Source organism: Colius striatus, chromosome 5 (genome assembly GCF_028858725.1).
Source record: "Colius striatus isolate bColStr4 chromosome 5, bColStr4.1.hap1, whole genome shotgun sequence".
Taxonomy (NCBI): domain Eukaryota; kingdom Metazoa; phylum Chordata; class Aves; order Coliiformes; family Coliidae; genus Colius; species Colius striatus.
The window spans coordinates 35,414,906-35,437,651 of record NC_084763.1 but is presented as its reverse complement, the minus strand read 5'-3'; the positions used below and the strand labels follow the sequence as shown (position 1 = coordinate 35,437,651).

At 37.3% G+C, this 22,746-nt stretch overlaps 1 protein-coding gene across 12 annotated transcripts in view; it reads left to right on the top strand.

The window, feature by feature from the left end:
- CDK14 (cyclin dependent kinase 14) overlaps positions 1-22,746 on the top strand; it is a 440,472-nt gene that overhangs the window by 127,083 nt on the left and 290,643 nt on the right. For all 12 annotated transcript variants that reach the window (XR_009818728.1, XM_061996203.1, XM_061996209.1 and 9 more), the window contains one exon: positions 10,136-10,198. Coding sequence is in view for 11 of the 12 variants with exons in the window: in XM_061996203.1 (XP_061852187.1) it covers positions 10,136-10,198 (63 nt within the window). In the remaining variant the exon portion in view is untranslated. The remainder of the gene's footprint in view (positions 1-10,135; positions 10,199-22,746) is intronic.

The following is a 22,746-nucleotide window of genomic DNA, read 5'->3' as shown; positions in this document are numbered from 1 at the left end:
AGTTCCATGGATGAGTATGATTGTACACAGAAGTTTTTTTTTCCCTCTTTACCAGGCTCTGTTTAGGTGTTAGTTTTTGCAACCTTGTGGGTATGCCAGCTGTAGTGCAAGTTCAGCTGACATAATAATTTCTTTGGCCAAAGATGGCTAATTTTACAGGTGAGATCTCAAACATCTTTGAAGATGATTTCACGTCTGTTCTAAAATGATCATTAGCTGCTACCATTTGTTTCTTTACTTATTTAAAGGGAAGATGGCTGTGTTTAGAAACACTTAATTGCTGAAACCTAACCAATACATATTGCTACAGGCTTGATAGAATGATAATGAGATTTTTAGTATTATGTATAATTATGCAACTTTGTTATTATCATCAATAAATGAACTAGCAACATGCCCTATTCCTGGCATATAAAAGTGAGCTTGTATAGCAATACTTTACATTATGCTTTCAGTATTTATGATCTAGAATTGAAATAAGAACAGATACATTTATAATTGAAAGTATGAGTAATGGGTAATATTATTTCTACCTCAGCAGTGAGAAAGCTCTTGAGTAGTCTAATAGTGTAATTTAAACCCAAGCATTTTCAGTTACCCTGCCTATTTTAATCTTTGTGTATGTTTTTCTTTCTTAAAAAATACTTTCCATTAAAGAGCAAAGTTCTCATTGCTTTATTACAGCAGCTGAAATAGGTTGTTATATAATTAGTTGGCTTAATAAAGTTCATTAGTTACATTTTCCTCTCATTTTCTGTAAGAAAAAATACAGCTGTATCTTTATTTTAATGCTGCTTGGAAATTGAGATATATACTGTTTATCAGAATTGACTTAGCTGAAGTTTTAAAACCTGAGATTTTGAGTGTGCTGTGGGACATCTTAGAGAAGTATTCTGCAAGGAAATGGCCAACACTTATTACCTAAAAAAAAATCATTGAAAATGTTGAATTTATTACAACTTTTGGTAATTTGGATCAAACACTGTTATTAGTTTTCTTGTTTAATTTGTTTTATTGGGAACATGTCTTGAAACTAGAGGTAGGATAGCATCGCTCATTGTGAAAACATCAGAAGAAATTTTATTATTTTAGTGGGTGAGAAAGCAGAAAAATCAGTAGAGTCCCAGAGCTGCTTTTGAGGTCTGATCACTTGGATTGTTCAGCAGTGCTTAAATACCTAGAGCAAATTAGGGAAACTGACACAAGAAGGAAGAAGGAGGTCTTGCAAATAAATTTCAGTCTTAGTCAAGGATTGTAAGCTGCATTACCTTGTTTTGATATGAGAGTGAAGTGACAGACAATTTTCTTCTTCTTTGAGGTCAAGACGCCAGTCCAGCTGCAGTAAGCAAGGACTGAAAGCTAGTGAATCAGTGCAACAAGCCACATGCCTCCGGCTTCCCTCTGGGCAGATCCCACTGCCTGCCATGAGCATGCTTTGTCCACCCCAGGAAGAAGTGGAACTGTTGAGGGCTCTTAGCATGGGAGCAGTTTAATTTTTTGGTTTTCATTTGTCTTGACTGGAGAAGGAGCCATTCTCGTGTTGGCTTAACCTCTGCCTCGTGTCTGAGGTTTGCCCCAAGTTGTGCTACTTAAATTGCAGTCAAAAAGACTACAGAGAAAGTTGAGGGGAAGCAGAGAGAAAGAACATCCCCTTCTGTTGAGAAGAGGCAGTGAGGGAATACTGCTCTTGAGAAAGCCTTATTTTTCTAAGTTTTAATGAGCAGATCAGATACAGGAGCTGCGATGCCCAAGTATAGGTTCAAAATGCAAACAGCTTCAGGAAGTGAGGAATCAGGAGGGATTTCCAAAGGAAATTGCTTGGTGCATTGCTGAGAGGTAAAGACTGTGCCAGATTTGGGAACAAGTCTGGGGACAGCAGGAAAAAAGAAATGAAAAAATGCATTTAAATTTAAATAACAATACTCTAGCCACGCTAAGAAGTTTACATAGGTCTAGCAGGAGGAGAAAAGATTCTTTTTTCAGTTTGCCTCATCATTCTGATTTTGCAAGATCTAACAAAAGTTGTGTAGACTTCATATGGAGGGTGCATACTTATGAATAGATGTGTTAATAAGGTTAATCAAGATTTAAAATCCAACACATTAGAAGGCTGTGTGTAACTGAACATCTATTCTTTGTACGATTTACTAATGCTTTTTATAACTGTTCCAAATACTGTTTTAGACCTGCTCTGGACTGTTTAATAATCAGGACCTACTATTTATTCTCCATTTTATTAAATATTAATAAGTATGTTCACTGTAAGTATATTTAAAAAAAAAAAAAACAAAAAAACCAAAATAAAAACATAAAAACCATCCAGATTTGAGCTGACAGATGGAACACTAGAAATTGCGTAAGATATTGTATCTACTGACAGGTCTCAGTTATTTTTTTCCTAAGTGACAGATAAAAATTTCAAACATCATTATAGTTGTTGAAAACGTGCATATATTGAGATGCATATGCCAGTGATAGCACTCTATTCAATACAAGTAAAGCCACCATCCAAAATGGTAAATATGTAGACAGAAGGAAAACATTAATCAACTGGACACCTGTGGGAGGAAAAAAACCAGGACTGAGCAAACATCTAGAGAAAAGACTTCTGAGGAAAAGTCAAAGTAAACAAAGTAAATTGTTTAGAGGGGAAAAATAGATAAGATGGTTACATACCTTTAAATATATCATAGAGAAAGACAGTGACCTATTTCAATGTCCAGGGTAAAGAGGATAAAAAAGGTTTTGTTTTGTTTTGGGTTTTTTAAATTTTTTTTTTTGCTCGTGTTTTTTTGTTTTAATTTTATGTGAATACTTGTAGTTTTCAGTTACATTAATACACTACTACTTTCTTATATCAGGAATTGAAGAAAAGATATCAGTTTATTTTACTATTTCAAACATTTTTTTTTAAATAAAAACCGTTCTAGTTCTATTTTTTTGGGTTATTTTTGTAATTGATTCTTTCTGTGTTGTGAATTTCTGGACAACTCTACCATCAGTAACATTCTGTTGGCATCACATCTATCTTTTGATTTCAGTAATAAACTGGCAATGTCCAAGTCCCTTTGAGGTGAAACCTGACAGTATCTCAACTTGGACTAGAGACTGTCCAGCCAAATTAAACTTTTTTCTCAGGCTACTAATTGTGGGTTGTAACTGCTGTTTTAATTCCTCTTAAAATGAGAAGCTCTGATGAAGACTGAAAAAACAATCAACTAACTAAAATACTGACTATTTGGAGAGTGATGATTGCAATAATTCTAAATCTTAAAAATAGATTTGTCCTTCCAGAAGCAGCAGAATGTGGCTTTGTACTAATTTAATCATATTGATAAAAAAATACATCTATGAAGTCTTTAAAAACAGAAACTTAGGATTAGCAGTTCTGGCAAAACAATAGCAATAATATCCTGGAGTTAGAATGAAGATATTAGTTTCTGTGGTGCAATAATCTGCAGAGCGCTTAGGTTGGAGGATACATACAATTTAAAGAGAATTAACTTTTCTTTATTCTCCTGTCACTTCAAATATTCCTACGGCCAGTGCTTTTATTGGTAAATTATATTATTGGTTTAAGAATTTGTTGATGACAAAAGGGAAAGTATTTTAGTCAGAAAAACCGCTAGGGCATAAATAATGTGTGCTGTCCTTTGAACAGAGAAGAATGGCTCACAACAGCCTCACTGCCTTAGTGGAGCAACACAATCTGTCTACTGCATGATGGCATTGCCAGCAGCCAAATACTCCTGTTTTTGTTTTAATGGAAGGGTTCTTTCACATTGCTGGTTTTACATGATGGGAATGCAGTTCGAAATGCTTCCTATTCCATTCACAACCCCCAGGCTCATCATGCGTTGCAGCTTCAAAAATGACAGCTGAAAGCAATTAAGGGACAACTAAGTCACATGGAGATTTATCATGACTAAGGAAGAGGAGGTAAGAAGAGTGTATTGCATGGGATGTAAAATTAACTAATTTAATTAAAAGAGAATGACAGTTACATTATTATTATGGAAAAGGGCTGGCTAAGTAGAGCTCATTTCATGTCACTGGCCATGCTTTGAAAGGAGACATCCAGCCCTTTGTCTGAACACGTTTGTTTGGTAGCTGAGTCTCTGATTTCTGAGCCAGATAGCTGAGTAAAATAGTTGACATTAAAGCAAAGCACTAAGCATATCTGAGGACAATCATAGCTTATGGTTTACTTATCTATTCATAATTACAATTCCTTTCAAGAAGTTCAAGGGGAGAAGGAAAAAGTCTGAACCATCAACATTTTTTTTTTCATTTGCATACTCTCTACCTTCCAGCAGTAGGATGCAATGTATATAAACCTTGCTTCAACTGTATAAATATCAGACTGGATTCTTTTCCCTTCAGCTGATGCTTATACACAGTATGCTCACAAACATAAACATGTCAGTGTCTACTAACATAAACCAGAGTCTTACTGAATAGGCTGCCACAAGTTTAAAGAAAAAACCCAGTTCATTTCTTCATGTGAGCCTGGAGACAATAGGGTAAATGAAACTTTTTATGGTATTGTCATAGTAGTTGATGGTATGGGGGAGTGAGTGAAAAACATTACAGAGAGAGTCTGAGCAAGCATGCATTTTCCCTTCCTTTTTTTTCCTTACGATTTTTTTTCATGTTCTTTGAAACTTGGTGTTGCTTCATCCTTATACAACTTTTTATTTAGACTCTGAGTATTATGTTGGATAGGTAACGTTCATGTACCTGTAGGAGTTATTATACTTCTCTCCATCATAGGGCAGAAAATATTGAATTCTGGGTAAAAAATGTGCATTGACTGATATGCTTCCACATACAGTTTGGAAATAGGACAGTGGTTGAACTAGCATAGCTGAGCATGAGTTTTCTATTCCCTGTCATAAGAGGCATTGTGCGGTCTTTGGTCCAACCAGAGCTCATGCCATCTGTCCCTGGAAAGGCCAAGGGTTTCCTAGTGGAGGTTTGATGAAACAGTGTGTGTTTTAACTTGCTGAGAAGAGGTAGCACAAAGGCTTTGTGAAGACGTGTAGTTGTGTGTACCAGAACCCTGGAGACAAGTGACAGCGCTGGAGCATTGATCTTCTGTCACAATTTAGTGAAGTACAATTAATTGAAGAAAGAAGATGCCAAAGCCTGTCCTGGGTTTTAATTTCAACCCAAATGGTGCAAATATCTTAAATTGTAGCTGGACTGCTATTATAAATATTCAAGCCTTACATCCTGGGCTTGTTATTTGAAGAATGGGTAGCCTTTTTGCTATGGGTGGCATTGAGCTATTATTTTGAACATTTTTCTTTGTTTGACTGACAGGATTCAGAAAAGTTGTCATTTGCACTTAAGAACTATGTTTTTGAAGGTATCTCCTCTCCTCTCCTCTCCTCTCCTCTCCTCTCCTCTCCTCTCCTCTCCTCTCCTCTCCTCTCCTCTCCTCTCCTCTCCTCTCCTCGGCTTTAGTATTCAAAGTATTCTTTCAAGGTGTGGCAGGTAACACTGCTGTAGATAACTGGGTTACATCCTGTATGTACTGAGAATCATCTTCACCACTGTGAATTGTTGTCATCAAAATTCAGACATGACTGTCTTCTGCTATTCAGCATGAGATTCTCCCTTGCAAAAAAGCATGATACACTCACAGCTTTAACTGAAGTCAAAAGAAAATAGTTCCAGATACTCTGAAAAGTCAAAACCAAAGTACTTCAAATGGAGTTGCCCAAATCTGTGATACTTAAGACACTTTGCTTTGCTTTTATTTCCTACCTGATCAAAGGGACTAATGCCACATCTCCCTGGATTGCTATGGAATTATTTTATGTTTGTGAAGCATGTGAATAGCATAGCAATAAGTAGGGTAGGAAAGCCAGTCAGATTAGCATTTCTGCCATCAAAGTAGTAAATAAGCCAGAGACTGCAAGCTGTCTGAGAATGGAAAAAAAGAAACCATGAAACCAGCACAGCTGTTCTGTAATTAAGTCCCTCCTGTTCTGTTCAGTGAGTATTTCTAATCCTATGAGGGGACAAAAAATATGTGATCAAGTTACACATTAAAAAAGTTATCATAATGTACATTTCTTGGGCAAACAAAAGGTTGGATAAACCCAATTAATTCTGAACTTGCCTATTTTTGAGTTTGTCATTGTGGAATCTCTACTGGTTTTTTTGTATCTGTTATGAACATGAGTGCTAATCAATTATTTGTACATATAGGTGAGGGTAGACTAGTGGAGTATTAAGAGCAGGAATCATTGGGATTTTGAATTTTAGATTAAATATCATAGGTGCTGTCAGCATGGGATTACTTGTTTTGATTTTTGTGTGTTGGGAATGACAGAGGTGTTAAAAGCTAGCTTGAAGCAGAATTGGTCTAGCCAGGGACCCACCTGGAATCAGGATGAGTGTGACAGATACTTGGAATTACTTGGAAGTCTCTATACTGTATTCCCAGTGTATCCTGCTTCCCTGTGAGGAGTCTTCACCCTCTGAGACAGTACTGTACAGTATAGGACTGTAAAAGGTGTATTGGTTTGTTCCCTGCCTTGTTTCAGCATAGTTTTATGTTATTGCCAATATGTAACTGAATTTTCCTTTAGGGTATGAATTTTATTAGATCAAGGTGGTAATCACAGCAAAGACCCTAATGTCAGAGTATGACATGATGTCTCTGCAGCCACTGTTCCACTTGGGAAGGCATGTTGCATTCTGTCTTGAAATACAGCGTGAAGAAAAAAATCTCCATTCACCTATACACTACCAATTTCATAGAATACCATTAGAAAACTGCTTTTGTACAGTTCCCTGTCAGTTTTCTTTTTTAATGCTTTCCCAAAACTTGCACTCATGTTGTCTTCCTCCATGTCTGTTGAGCACACAAGCACTGGAGCAAACACTTGTCTGCCAAAAGGGAAAACGGGTTTAGAAAATAGCTGTGTCTGCAGCACTGTCAGCTTTCCTGGCTATGCTAATATTTAATTCAATGTGCATTGAGTCCCTACCTTGGGAAAAGAAGAGCAGCTGATGATGCCTGTGCTTTACTGCTGCTACCTTTTTGTTTGCTTGTTTGTTTTCTAAATTGAGGAACAGTGTACTGTAACTTTATAACTTGTGTTCCCAGTTGGTACCACAGCGTTTGGTTGCTTTTATGAGAAGGACTCAAACTTAGTTTTATGAGGTCAAATTCTTGAAAGATTTGAACAGAAAAGACTTTCTGTTTCTCTTTACTGTCTGAATGAAGATTTCGTAGAGGTTTCTCCATGTCTGTAGCCTGGGGAGGAAGAGGGAAATAGATGCCAAAATTGCTGCAAAATTTACTCTGTAAAATTTCCAGGATTCTCTAGAAACAGCTGCTTATGTTGAACTTTAGGTAGACACAAGCAATCAGTTTTTGGAGGACTATTGGCACAGAAGGTTACAGCAGGCTATCAGTTGTCCTAGTCCTTGGGATGGGAAGAAGCAAGTGATGCATAACACAAGCTCATCGTTGATTGTCATGTAGGGAGGAAATCCATTCAAACAATACCTGAAATATAAGCAGAATAAAATGAGGTTATCCTTATGATTCATTATAAGTATATTGGAAATAAAAAGATGACTTACTGGTGTTCATAGTGATGTGACTCTGAAGATGTTCTTTGAAAGTTTTTGGTGAATAGAAGAGTGCAGCTAATGGACTGGGGTGCTGTGGCTTCAGGGGTGCTGCCTTCAGAAGTCGCATTTGGTTGGTCTTCCTCTGGTCTGGTTTCTGTTTCAACTAGTTTCAAATTGTAGAAGGTGAAGGAGGCAATAAGCTTCCCACTTCCCAGGTTGTCTGTCACCCACAACGCTGGAAGGGAAATAACAATCCTTCTCCTTCAGCTAGCCCACGTGAGGAATCGAGCCATGCTTGGAGGCTGTGATGGCCAAATTTGAGGTGCAGTGATGGACAAATCTGAGGTACCATGATAGGGATGAGATAGCACTGCCCTATTCACCCTGCTGGGCTTTCTAAAGTGCAATCTCAGGCTTTTCTTTAAACTTCTCCCAAGCACTGCAGATGTTATCGCTATTCAAAGATTTATATTTAAATCAAAGGGAACATGTTATTCCACCAGGCTGGCATTTTTCTTTAGTAACAGATAATTCATTAAAATGGAAGGAATTCCCTAAACTTCTTATTTCACACCAGTAGTAATTATTTCACCTGTAGTAATGGTATTTCAGCTGGTATTTTGCCAGAGGCAGATGCTTGTGCTGGGATTAGTACTGGAAACCTGATAGTTTTTTAAAACAGATGATAAGGCTAGAATATGACTTTGTTCAACTATATTTCCTTGGTGTCAATTGACAAAATAAGACAAAACTAGGTAATGTGGTGATGCATATTGAAGGATAACCAGTTCATTTTTGGCATGGCTTATAGTTCCAGGAAACTAATTGGGAGAGTAGAAGAGGCATGCGTGAAGTGGCTAAAAATTTTACAAAAAAAATAGGAATAAATCCTTAAGCTAAACATAGACTTTATGCAAAACATGTTTCACTGATAGTAATTATTCACTGATAGAGAATGTATTTTTTCATTGTCTTTATAAATGCATTCTCTGATATGTTAACTATAAATTGAAGTATTTCTTGCTGTGGCTTGTGTTTCATAAGAAGCTGAGTCACAGAATCACAGAGTCTTAAGGGTTAGAAGGGACCTCGAAAGATCATCTAGTCCATCATACTGACAGAGCGGGATCATTTTTAGTGTGGTTTGCCTGTTTGAGGTTGCTCTGTGCCCTTGTGATACTTGCATTTTGGGACTCAAGTGATTTCCTGCAGTCAGGGTACTCGCTCTCATGAAGCTGGGTAAGAATTCCTGAAAAAAGGTGTGCTAGTGTACAGTCTAATCAACCAGTGCATCTTTTGCCATTGGGGTGTTAATTCAACATGCACAATGTGTTTTTGTAATTTATGACTTCAGGAGAGAGGGTTATTCAGAACAGTTGTGGCTAGTAGAAAATTCATGTCTTAGAAGATGTAATATATCCATATAATTCTGCAAAAGAGCACTAGGAAATGGCTACTGGACTCAGAAATGCTGCAGAGAAACCATTCTTCTGTGTCAAAGGCAGCTTTTGTATAAAACTCTCACCTTGAAAACTGCCTATATTTAGTTGGGATATATCTGAGGCGGGTATTGCCAAGTAGCTTTTCAATGAATGCTGGATGATTTTTTCCAGATGTGTTCAGAAACCAGATGTGCAAGGCAGCCAGTGTCCAAGTTTTTGGTGGTTAATCTAGTGCATATTTTTTTTCTCTGTTTTATTCTGGATGTAATTCTAGAAGCTGAGTTGTGCAAACAAGTGAGAGAAGCAATGTGCCACTTTAGTGAAAGCATGCTGCTGACTGGTAGGAAATTAAGAAATGCAAGAGAAAAATTAAGAAAGAATAGTATTTCAACAGTAAAAGCAGTAAATATTAATTAAAAATAACATTAGTCTATGCATTGCTAATGTTTGCTTGTTGCAAACATTGCTTGTTTTCTGTATAAATTTTACAATATGTTTGCAGGGAATATAGACAACTATGAAATAAAAACTTTAAAGCTTTAAGTCTTCAGTGAAGATGTTTTCTGACATAGCTGTAATTAGTAGCTGTACGTGTGAATAATATGTGCTTCTTTTTGAGCTGGAAAGTATAATTCAGTACTCTGATGCTTAATCCCTTTCATATTTCTTTTAAGATATTGCAATCCAGAATCACCATAAAACTATGTTTAAAAGGCAAAGTTTTAAAGTGAATATTGAGAGTAGCATTTGAGGTTCTCCCTTTACGTTCCTCCGCTTCCCTCCAGATATTATCTCTTTTGGTGTTGATGGTGATGTTGTTTTTACAAGCTATAAAATGGTTGTAAAATTTGAGTAATCAATTTACCATGCATGGGACGTTGGAAAAAAAATCAACTAACATTTGGTGAATGTTCATATCAGTCCATTTACTAAGGTTAAATAAAATGGAACATAAAGGTGCAAGTGTGTGTGCACATAGATGTGGCTGAAAAATCTCTTTATATTCCACTTATTCTGTCCACTCCTAAGCAGAAGGTTATTTATTGCTGCAGTCACAGAGATATTAATACATTTTTTTCCATTTGACTTTCTTTTAGCACACTGATTTATGTCAGTACATGGACAAACACCCTGGGGGGGTTCATCCAGAGAATGTGAAGGTAAGAATCAAAACAACCACACATTCAAGGGAAATGCAGTAATAGTAACTTTGTGTAAAATGTCATGTCAGTTTTTTCATAGAAACTGATTATTAGGTAGATGAAAAATGGTTGTAATAATTAAATATATTTTTTCTTTAAAAATAATAAAAAATGTAAGTATGTGAACATTTCCACAAAAGAAATCGTGCAGTCTATAAAATTGATTCAGAACCAGAATATATGAGTAAATACTGTTAGAGTGCTGGTAACCTCTCCCCTCCATTCAAACATTTGCACTTAAGACAACACTGTCCTAAAACCCCTCAGTAAAATTGCTTTAGGCTGTCAGTGCTAGATCTTCAGTGAGATAAGTCATTATAGGTTCACTGAGTTTGAGGGAACTGTGAAGATTTATATTAGTTGAATGTACTGCTCTTTAAATGAGCATATAAAATCTTCCCTAATCTTTTTTCTCACTTGCTTTAATTAAGCATTTTCATAGTGGATCTCACTTTTAAAAAAATTTTTCCTTCTTAGGTAGATACTGAGAATCATCACACAAGAAGCACGCAGGATTAAATGAAAAGATAGATTGGTAGAGACTTGATCCAGTTACTTTCTGGGAAGTCAGCCAAATTACTTGTCATCAAAGGGAAGCCAATCAGACATGAGGAATGTTTTGTGTATGTATAGATTACCAAGATTATATTTGTCACACTTCTCTTGTTCTACTTTGGAAGTGTTTAAATCTTCACTTGTCATGCTTAGAGCTTTACTCCAGTATTTAGTTTCTTGAGATTGAGAAGTTAGTAGAAAAAAACCCCAATTCTCTTTCCTGGAAAACTCAGACGGCCTAATTGGTTTAAGAGACAAGAAAATGTTTTAAAAAGAGTAAAGAACTTCTTTTCAGTAGACCATTACTGTATATCAACCAGCTTTATAATGTAAATTGATTAATTTTCTATGTTCTTTCACTGAAAAATGGCACCTACAACATAAGAGATTGGCTACCAATCTGAAAAAAACCCCAAAATATTGTTCCTTAATGCTTATATTAGGCCAAACTAAAAAAAAAAAAAAAACACAAAACTTTTTGAAAATACATGATGTGTATACTTCAAAATAACATCCTTGACTATCACTCAGAGATTTTGCTAACATGGACAGGGAAAGCCCGTGGACCTTCTCCTAGTGCCAGCTTCTCAGTGCCTCTGTGAGTGTGGCACTTCAAAACGGCTGAAGATGGGTGAGGCGGGACTTGCTTTTACCAAGTAAAATTTTTGAGCTTTCTTTACAATTCAGTTTTGTAAGCAAAGTTTCATGTGCTGAATGTGCTTGTTAAAACAATGGTTTTTTCGTGTTTTGTTTCCCTGTGTGGGTACTTTATGTTTGGCTCTTTGAGGTTTGAGATAAGCTAAGACTGGCTTTGAAAGTTCTTTAAGCTGCTTCAGATTTGCAAGACTAATTCAAGGTTCTGTTGCTGTATAGCTCAAGATCTAATACACAGTAGTTGTTGTAGCTTAATTGTTCCCCACTGAGAAGACATCCTAATTCACATAACTGTACTTTTTCTTAATTGTAACAGGGTGCAGTGAACAAGTGGGCTTGCTAATGAGTCAGTCACTCATTTGTATCCTGAAATACCTTTATTTTAGAACTGAAGTTGTGGAGGGAACTGCAGCAGCAACAGCATTTCCCTTTCAGACTTTGCTGCATGTATTCCTGTGGCTACCTTTACCATCTAACAACAGTGTTCAGCAACACATTAGAAATATTTCTTTTAGTGTAGATGTACTGCTAGTTTAACCTTTTCAAAGTCCAGGTGGATTATTAATGAAAATGAAACTAGGAAAATAATAGAAAAAGAATTGGTAAGTTGGAGCAGCTGAAGGTACCCTTTTACCATGAGCAATCTCACTGAACAAATGAAATACCATATTTTCTGTTACATATAATCAATTTTCATTAATATTGTTTATTTAGTAGACTCTTGCCAGTCCAGTAGCAAAAGTTAGCCTTAATTCACAGCAGTAATTATTAAAACCTAGATGAGGATTTGAGCTCATAATTTAAAAACTGAATCAGCCTGCCTGGGGTTTTAAATGAAATACCTGCTCTCAAGCTATGTGAAGAATATCTTAGCCCAGCAGAGTGATTTCTTCAGCTGCGAGGTTAGGAATTGCAGAGAAGGAAACCCAGACACAGATTCTTATGACTCCCAGATCTTCACTAGTGTGCAGAACTAAAAGCTTCTGCTCTTCTCTCCTTGCAGAGGAGATACGATGGCTACTACATAATGTCTTAATGCTTTGCTGTACTTCACTCAGTTTTTCAGCTTATGTAATTGTGGTTCTGAGACTTTGCCACTCATTTTGGTTTTAGCTTCTGGACACATCTGTCTGTCTGGAGCTATAGCTGATTTTTAAGGGTTCAGGGAGCCATATTAATTGGCCTTCTGGCCCTGCCAGCCCCATCTTGCTAGAGGTCTTTGTGACTTTTAGACGATGTTTGTTCAGAATCACTGGTTTTGTGATCCCTAAATCCACTTTAAAAACCTTCCAGTTCAGCAATTATGTTCCAGTAGCAATAAATTAGTATTGCCTCTCTGGGGCTAACATGTGGGATTAAGCCACTGATGCTGTCCCAGTATGTCAGAAGACACCCTGCCTTTTAATTTTTACTTCTTGAGGAAAGTATTGCCTACTGATGGATATTCTTTTCTGGCTTGTTGCCAGTTATAAATACAAAACCATATAATCACACGTATTTCTTTTGCAGTAGTTCCTGTAAAACAGTGCTTTGTAGTAATGCAGAAGCAAAGCCATTATTTACTTATATTTTGGTTTCTATAGGCCTAATTATATTTCTAAATTTTCTCTGTATTTACACACTAAAACAATGCTTGTTCCCTCAGGCTTACTTTATGTGAAGAACTGTATACAGAATAAAGTCCAGATTACTTTGATGGACGTGTATATTGGTGTCCCCTTGGGTGTTGTGTTTGTCATTGCCTTTCTTTGTGATTTCAAACAGGCTATTTGCTGTCACTTAAATATTTTAAATAAAGAGTAAGCAAAGTATTATAAATATCTGTAGAAGCATAAAGAAGAATGTCTTAATTGGCAGTTGTAGGAATCTTGGGACAGTGTGTTTAGGCAAATAAAAAATATTGCTTCCTAAGGTTTAGCATTTTTAGTGTTACGAATGAATTCGATCATAATGATTTCAGAGATTTGTGAGTCATGTGTGGAGGCCCATGTCTTACAAGAAACATCAGGTTTTAAACCCTTCAAAGAATGTGTGTATGAGGCTGAAATGCTATTAATGAAGGTTTGTTTTAAAATACCATTCCCTGAGAATGTTAAACCAAGTATCCTAATGACATATATGGGATTAGGAACCTGCAACATCTTTATCAGCTAGAAGGGAAATCATCAAAAAGCAGTTGTTTCAATCCATAGATTCTCTAAAGTTTGTTAGCTCCCAATACACATCTTTGATAACTAACAGGGCTGCATATCTACTATTTATTTATAACTATATATTAATATACTATATATGCTATTACAGTTAGAAATGAGAAAAGGTAATTGTTTAGCAAGTTCCTGTTTAGCAGGCAAAGCCTTATGTTCACTTCTCTAGTTTTGAAGACATCTTTCCCAGTTTTTCTGACACTAAAGGTAAGCAATAAATCTTAAGTACATTGCCCCACATATAATTATGTCTGTGATGGAAGCTACTGCTGCAGCCTTGTACATGGTAGGAGCTAAGAGCTGATTTATAGTTATATACTGTGTGGTGCTTGCCAGACTCCAAAATGTGGCTGTATCAAACTCGTAGAGGTACAGAACTTGCTCTTAACTCTTCCTACACTGTTCTGATGCTTGAGGGTTGGGCAGAGAGGAACCTCATGAGGTTCAACAAGGACAAGTGCAGAGTCCTGCAGCTGGGGAGGAACAACTCCATGCACTAGTTCAGGCTGGAGGTGACTGCCTGGAGAACAGCTCTGCAGAGAGAGCCCTGGGAGTGCTGGTTGATAACAAACCGAACATGAGCCAGCAATGTACCCTCATGGCCAAGAAGGCCAATGACATCCTGGGATGCATCAGGAAGAGAGTAGCCAGCAGGTCGAGGGAGTTTCTTCTCCCCCTCTACTCTGCCCTGGTGAGGCCTCATCTAGAGTCTTGTGTCCAGTTCTGGGCTCCCCAGCTCAAGAGGGACAGAGAACCTCTGGAGAGAGTCCAGCACAGGGCCACCAAGATGATCAGGGGACTGGAGCATCTTCCTTATGAGGAAAGGCTGTGGGAACTGGGGCTGTTTAGTCTAGAGAAGAGGAGACTGCAGTGGGATCTTATTAATATTTACAGAAATTCCTGTAAGAAGTTGCTCAAAACTCTCCCCAGCTCTGAGCCAGACCCACTTCTGGGGCTGAGCCAACTAGTCACCTCCATGATCACTTTTTAAGAAGAAGAAGAAGAAGCCGGAAGAGGAGGGTTCTTCCAGTTCCCTCTTCTGTTCCTTTCTTCTTTTCTGGCTGGTGGTGATACAAGGAGTTGGGAGAGAGAGAGAAGCGACCATATGGTCAGTGAAGGAAGAGAGGAGGAGGTGTCCTGGAGCAGAGGCTTCACTGCATCCTGTGGAGAGGACAGGTGAAGCAGAGATTTGTTTGCACTTCATTGAAGACCCCGCATCAGGGGCAGTGACTGACTTCATTAAAGACCCTGTGCCAGGGCAGTGACTATGTCCAGAGGAGGCCGTGTCTTGTGTGAGAGACCCCATATTCACAGAAGCTGTAACTGTGGGGAAGAACCTACACCAAAGAAGCTCGTTTAAATTACTCCCAGAAGAGGCCATGTCCTGTGTGAGGTACCCTGTATTTGCAGAAGCTGCAGCTACTGGGAAGAACCCACACCAGAGAAGTTTGTTAAGGACTGTGTCCCGTGGGAGGGACCCTGTATCAGAGCAGGGGAAGAATGCCAGGAGTCGTCCTTCTCTGAGAAGAGACAAGCGGCAGAGCCCATCTGTGAGAGACTGATCATATCCCCCATTCCCTGCCCCCCTGAGCCGTTGAGGAGGGAGGAGGTAGAGATATTGGAAGCAGTGAGCTGGGCCCAGGAAGAAAGAAGGGGAGGGAGATCTTAAAGTGCTGGTTGTAATTTCCTCATCATCCTGCTCTCTTTTTGCTTTTTGTTCTGTTCTGTTTCTTGTAGGTAGTAGAATAAACTTTCCTACTTTCCTCTCTAAGTCAAATACTGGAGTCTGTTTTACCCGGAACTGTAATTGGCAGTGAGTCCTCCCAGCCCTTGTCTCCATCCACAACAACCTTGGTTATCTTTTTTTTTTGCCTTCCATTTTGCTGGGGCCTCCACCATTCTAACAAGAGTGGGGGTGAATGGGAGCACCCAGCAAGAGACAGTTGTGATGCTTCATTGTTGGCTGGGCAAAACCACAAAAGGGGGTTGTGGAGTCTCCTCTAGAGGTCTTTAAAACCCACCTGGACGTGTTCCTGTGTGACCTGATCTAGGAGGACATCCTTTGGCAGTGGAGTTGGACTAGATGATCTCTAAAGGTCCTTTCCAACCCTTTCCATTCTGCTTCAGGACCATCTCTACCAACCTCTACACTCAGCTTCTTATTTCTCCTGAGCCTTTGTTTGTAGCTCATGAGTGGGGTTTTTTTTGAAATTAAAAATTTTATTTTAAAGTAAATTTTTTGTACATTTCACCATGTCTTGTGAGAATCTAACTGTTCTTAATTTATTTTAACTTTTGAAATATCTTTATTTAAACTGCATCTTTTCTTCCACATTATTACAGTAATGCACGTAAAATTTGTATTTTTTATGAATTTATTTTATGGTTTAGTCCATTTTCTGTAACTCCTATTTCTGATAAAACAAGTGGAGCTCAGACTTGCATCTGTGATACCTGCATTGCTTGTTTGCATTCCTACCTTTAAATGTATTAATGAAAGCTGATTTGCTTTTTAATTAGTGATGCTGCACTGAAATAGCTGAATTCTTGGGAAAAGCATCTTCAGTTTCTTCTGTCTTTTTTCCCATGCTTACAGTGTTAGCGTTAGTATTGATTTGTGTAGTATCTGACTTCAAAAAAACCATATTTGACAAAGTAAAAAGATACTTGCCTCTGACCCACTATTCCTCAATCTGTGCAACACCAGCCTGATTCACAACAGGGTTGTCAACCATACAAAAACTGTCTCTATCTCTTAATCACTCTGGAACTCTTTTACTTCTGGCAACTTGGAAGGCTCCTATTGTCTACTGTGACCAGAGGGAGAAGGAATTCCCAATTTGTTCTTATTCCGACTAATATTGCTACTCTAGTTTGATCTTCTCCCTGGGTATCTTTCCTCTTTCAGAGCCAAAAAGTGCTAAGAAGAAATAGGTAGACTCTTTTATTGAACTTTGCATGCAGGGAATGGGAATATTCAGCCTTCTCCCAGGAGCCTTCAAGACTTCACTTCTTACCCAGCTCAATTCTGAGTCTCTCTTGCCCTTAGGAAACAGAGCACAGCAGTCTTCCATGCATAATTGATGGATATTTTTGAAGGAAAACCTAAACCAACTGAGCCCTACCTTCACCATAACCTTAAAAAAATGTTTTATTTCTGTAATACTGAGTCAGAAAAAAAAAATTAGTTGATTGACAAGGACATATGTAAGGTATGCTGCAAAGTGTGGAGTCGAATTTGGATGTTAAATTTCCTAGAAATTTCCTAGAACAACCCAATAATCTCTGTTGAAAATATGCTTGAGTTTCAGCAAAAAAACCTAACTAGTTTCAGTCTTAAAACTTCTACAGAAATAGTTTAAAAGACACTCAATTAATAGGAATAAATGAAACGTAATGGAATGTTGCAAGATTTTTCTGTTAAATGCTCAAGAGAAGATCAGAAGAGATCAAGAAGAGATCATCTCTATAGCACTCAAGTTAAAAAAAAAAAGCACCAAGAATCCCAAATCAGATATGATAAAAATACTGGATTTATTAAACTGAGGTTTTAATATTGGCCTCCTAAACAAAGTGAAGTGCATGTTCAATTGAAAATGTTGAAATACAGTGAATGTTATCTGATATTATCAGAAATCTCTGACACTCAATTGGTTGCAGTATTTGTTTATTCCTCTCCATACTGCGATACTGTGAACCAGTTCTCCTGTTTGCTAGATGAATAATTTTGGCATTTAATGACTAATGTGGAAGTTAACAATCTGAGTCAAAGCCATCGGGAGTTAAGCATTTGCTCCATTCATTATCAGTAAGATATAAAAATGTATGCTTGTCAGTATAGTATCTGAAAAGTATGCTAAAAATGCTTTGGTTTTCAGACTACATTTTTGTTACTGATGTAGGCCTTCCTGTTTTCGTTCCATTGTGTGATTGTACAAATGTCTGTGGCATGGACAAATCCCCCTTTTTTTTTTTTTTTTTTGTGGGATATGTGCATGGAATCACATGTCCAGTCCTGCATCCATACGTGGCAAATGTATGATTATGTGACATAGCAGAAGTAGTGGCACCTGAGCACCTGTGTGTACCTAGACATGGATGACCAAAAGGTTGACTGCCATAGACAGCTACACAGGAACTGAGCAATTAAACCATGATAAGACATCCAGCCATGATGAATTTTCCTGTCTCATGTCATCTATCATATTGACTCACTGGAGTTTGGAGAAAACACTTTTAAGGTGAACACATACCATGGCAGTGGTCCTTTTAATTTTATTGGTCCTTAATGGAGCAAATCAAACCAGTGTCATGCTTTGAAAATCTCTCTCCTACTCACTGAAATTAGTAATGCTGCTGATGTAGAGTTGAATTATAAATATATTTATATGCTAAGTAGGACGTGATACTGTTTAATGTAGTTGAGAAATTGCTATTTTTCATTCCTCATTCAACAAACAAGCAGGTGTACAAGAGGCAGAATAATGTTATGCCAAATTAAGGTTGTCTCTTACACATGGCATTGAGAATTGATTATTTAAATTAGACTCTTTAGTTATCAGACATTAAATATGGCATCAGCATTTCACTCTGTCAGTCTCGTTATTTAAAGTAACGGTTTTAGTAATATGCTCAGCTATGAACATAAGTGCAGAATCTTTATCAGTGTGTTAAAATTTGTGCTAGAAAAATGTTGCTTTTATATTTACTGCAGTGCAAAATGTGTGCAAACTCCAAAATGAAAGAAGTGTGTGCATGTGTAATTTATTGTCAGTATGATCTGCGTAGTTCACATAGAGCAAAATAAATGAAAATGTTGTAGGGATGAAGAAAACACTCCAGCGTCTTTAAAATCAGTGAGGCACTAATTGCAATCCTGATCTAGTTCAACACTGGAGTGAATGGATGAAAGGTAGAAAAGGAGATAATTTAATTGAATTTCTTTTCACTTTTGCCATTCAGAAGAAAAAAAATCTGAAAGAGTCTTCCACTTATTGAACATCAGCAGATGACTATAACTGATTATAAAGAAGTGTCTTTACACTCAGTGAATTATGCACACCTTCCTCATTGCAAATGACTCTAGTAGTACCCAGAGGACACAAAATATGATTAAAAGAACATCAAAGAGAATAAAAGCTATGAAATTAATACTTTCCAATCTCTTTCCTTTGCAGTTCCATTGCAAATAAGTGGAAAAAATCTGTAGTTTTCTAAAGTAATGATACAATGTGTGTTCGTGGTGGCTGTATTGCATGCATTCCTGTGTGACACTGTCTTTGGTCAGACCCTTGTGTAAGGAATGCAGGAGAGAGTTAGAAGCCTTTATAAATGAGTTTTGGAGAGACTAAGTTTAAAAATGTTTTGGAGATAATGTTTGGAGAGAATTGTTTTGTTTCCAGAAGGTGAGATAGATGAAACTTTAACTGAGGTAAAGCTTACTATGATCATGAAAATCACACTGATTCAAATGGCTAGCGATTTTTTATTCAGATAATGTCCTTTATTCCCGGGGATGCAAATCCATCTCAAGCCAATGCTTTGTTTGTAGAATTTCTTCTGACAATTTAAGCAAGAGATTCTACAAAGCTTTGACCTAAAAAGTTTAGTATTTCCCCAAGACATTAGAAGAGAAAGGTTGGATTTTATCTTGTGGATGTTATGCTGATTAAGAGGAAGAAAAAGAATAGCAAACTCACAGTGATAAAAAAGACTGTGCTTGATGAGCTTTTGACATGATAGCAAAAGTCGCAAAGAGACATTTCTCCTTGCTTCTGTGTTAGTATAATATAACCAAGTTGTTTCTTATGCTAATGTTTTAGCATAAGTAAGTCTAAAACTCTCAGACAATCTACCAAACCCATTGTGTTTGGTTTTGTTTATTTCAAAAGCTATGAGATGGTACTGTGGAGATTTATTACCTTCTTTTGCCTTTGTAAATAGCCAATAATTCACAGAAGCCTGTAATAGCCTCTGGATGACAGGGAGAAGTACACTGGTTGCAAGTGTGAGGTGAAGTGTCCTGGCTTGGGTGTCTTTTAGTGGTATTTTTAGATTTGATGGCCTATTAAGACTGAATGTGATATCGATTAATGCTGAATACACACAAGGGAATTCAAATGATTACATGATACCCAGCTGGTGTGCTTTGATACGTACAGCAAGCAGGAGCGTTTGTGTTTTCAGTGATAAATGATAATAAAGCTTATGCAGTATTGTGTATTACTTTTCAAAAGTAACTATGCTGATACAGCAATATGAGCTTGCTATAGAACCAGCACATTAATCCACAGCTTTCTCCTGAACTGATGTGAACTCATGTTTCAGGTTAGCTCAGCTCTATTTGCTCTCTTCCTACAGAGACAGTGGAGCCAAGACTTTTGTGCATGTTCTATGGACTAAAAGATTCCTGTGTCTAGCACCAGATCCTTTATTCCCACATCATAACATGTGGTAAGGGAGCTCAAATGCAGGAAATAATCCAAAAATCCCTCTCTGTCATCAGGGAAGACACTTACTGACTTTAAAAAGCCTTCCACAGGTTTCATTAGTCTGTTTTCTTGGGCAGCATCCTTCTTGTTATTTTGGTCCTTGATGCCTCAGTGGTTACTTTGTGGGGAAATGGTACATTTTCTGGGGAATCTTTCTGGGCATGTTCTGGATTTCTTTCTGCTTTTCACTTACCCAAATATCCTGTGCCAGAAACTCATCATCTCTGGAAATGAAGAGCAGCTATGTGGAGTCATCTGAGCAATTCTACACAGATCATCAGTGCATGAGCACCCCCCTTTACCATTAGTCATCAGAGCTTTCTGAACGTAAGTCAGAAAGTGTTAACTCCATCAGTCCCATCCATTAAATGTGTTTTGGATGGCCTGTGTCAGTGTTTAGTTTATAAACTTATTTGGATGAGATGAATTCAAGATCCTATATGAAATTCAGACACTAATAAGATAGAAAATAATTATTTTCCATTTGAGACATCTTGCAGCTGTTAGATCTGTGCATGTAATGGTCTAGGTTATGCACTCACTCAGGCTTATGACGAACACCATGAAAGCAGGACTATTCATCCAGGCAGCTGGCAAGTGGCATTTGGCCAAATGTTGCATGTAGCTCAAGGGGTACTTGTGCCATATATGTGAAAGATTATGTAGGTGCTAACCTTTTTTGTGGAGTTGAGGGATTTTTCTTGTAAGTTTTAAGAACTGCGGATACTATTTTATCTCAGTCCATAAACCTCAAATTGCCTTTGACTTTCATGCATTTTTCTCACTGACAATGAAAATTCTTCATTAGAATGTGTTGCTGATTAAAGTGAGAGATGCTTAACTATTAGGAGGAAAAAAAGGTTTTTTTCATGTCTATAATAAATAAACAAGGGCTGAAGCAGAAGTATCTTTGTTTTTTTTAATCTGAATATAAAGTATTGGGCTCCCTAATGTTAAGCCTTGCTGAAAACCTGACTTCCAGAGGCAGATCCTGTTCGGGGTTTTCTAGCTTTTCCAACTCTCATCACAAAGACCTTTGTTGTTTTCTGAGTCTAATTTTATCACCAAAACCTCAGTTCTTAATAATAAGCTACAAACTACACAAGTGTTGTCCTAGTTTATTACAGGTTATTTGACACTTACACAGCCTTGTGTATGACCATGCAAATATTAAAATGACTAACATAGAAGCTTTAGAAACATGAATCTGTGTAATTTCTGCCTTAACAACCAACCTGTTAAAATACATATGGGATTTGCCATTGACTCCATTTAGAATTGTCCTCTGGTCTGCAGGGCTGTCATCCTGTCACCTTGCGGAAGTGGCACTTCAGGTGCTTCTTCAAAACCCCCCAACAGCAGCCCCAGGCTGGGGTTTTGTAGTGGTCAGGAATGAGCACAGTGAAGGAAGGAGCAAGTAAGATCAGAGTTACAACCATGATAGGTGTTACGCTGATTTCAGATCGAGTATATGGATAAGAGATGATGGTACTTTTATCTAGCATTCTTTTCCATCCTTGTGAAGATAATGCAATTAGTCTTGAAGGGGGAATGAGTTTCTTGGAGAGGGCTTTCCTAAAAGACAAGGAAAGGAAACTTGATTGTGAGGAGGCAGAAATGTTTTTCAAAGTATCAGAAACTGTTATTTCTGATTCATCTTTTCTTTTTGTGGAGTGAGGAATCATTGGGAGGTGCTTTTACTGTTGTCTCTTCTCAGGCAATCCCAAAGGGCCTGTGGTTTGCTGAATGCTCTACTGCCGAGTGTCAGGCTCTTGTTCTCTCAATTAATATTACCAAAGAAAAACAAAGGTGAAGGGGAAAAGAGAAAGCAACAAAACAATGACAAAGTTTACCTTGTAAAGAATTCAGGGAGGTTTTGTTTTTGTCTTTCACGATCTTCCTCCAAGGAAGAAACATTTGATACAGGGTATGTGAGAGTTAGTTGACTTTTGTGGGGGTACTTGATGAGTTCAGAATAAAACTATGTTCCAAAGCTGTCCTCAAGGCTAGGTGTTTATTCTGGTTAGCTATGAAACAGTTGGGTTTTTTCCTTAGCACATCTTGTGATATCATAGGAGTCTTTGCTTTAAAGCCAAATGAAAGTTCATATTAATAAATATATTTTGGGTTTTAAATATTTCAGTGCTGTAAGATAAAACAATAATTTAAATTTATTTGTATATTAGAAATAACGTTTGAAGTTAAATGCCATTTATTTAGCCTAGTAAACTGGATAGTTTCTCTTTTTATTAAAAAAATAGTTTTAATTTAATTTCTATTTTAAGGCTGTAATAAAAGCTGTCTGCTTCCTGCCCTTATTGAAATTAGTTTTTTGTGTACCATGATTTCCATTTTAACCACTATTCAAAAAAGAATGTGCACATTATTTAAAATTTTCCTGCTATTCTTTCTCTTTTGTTTCTGTATTTTGCTCTTAGGTTTCCTCACCACATTGTTAGACCCAGCCCTGGCAAGAAAGTGATTGATTTGGCTCTTTGTGCCCTGGCTAAATAGCTAAACATACAGTGTATTGTGTCTGAACTCAAGGAAAAAATGATATGCAATTAAATTCATTTCAACTTTGGTAACATGACATTTTTGT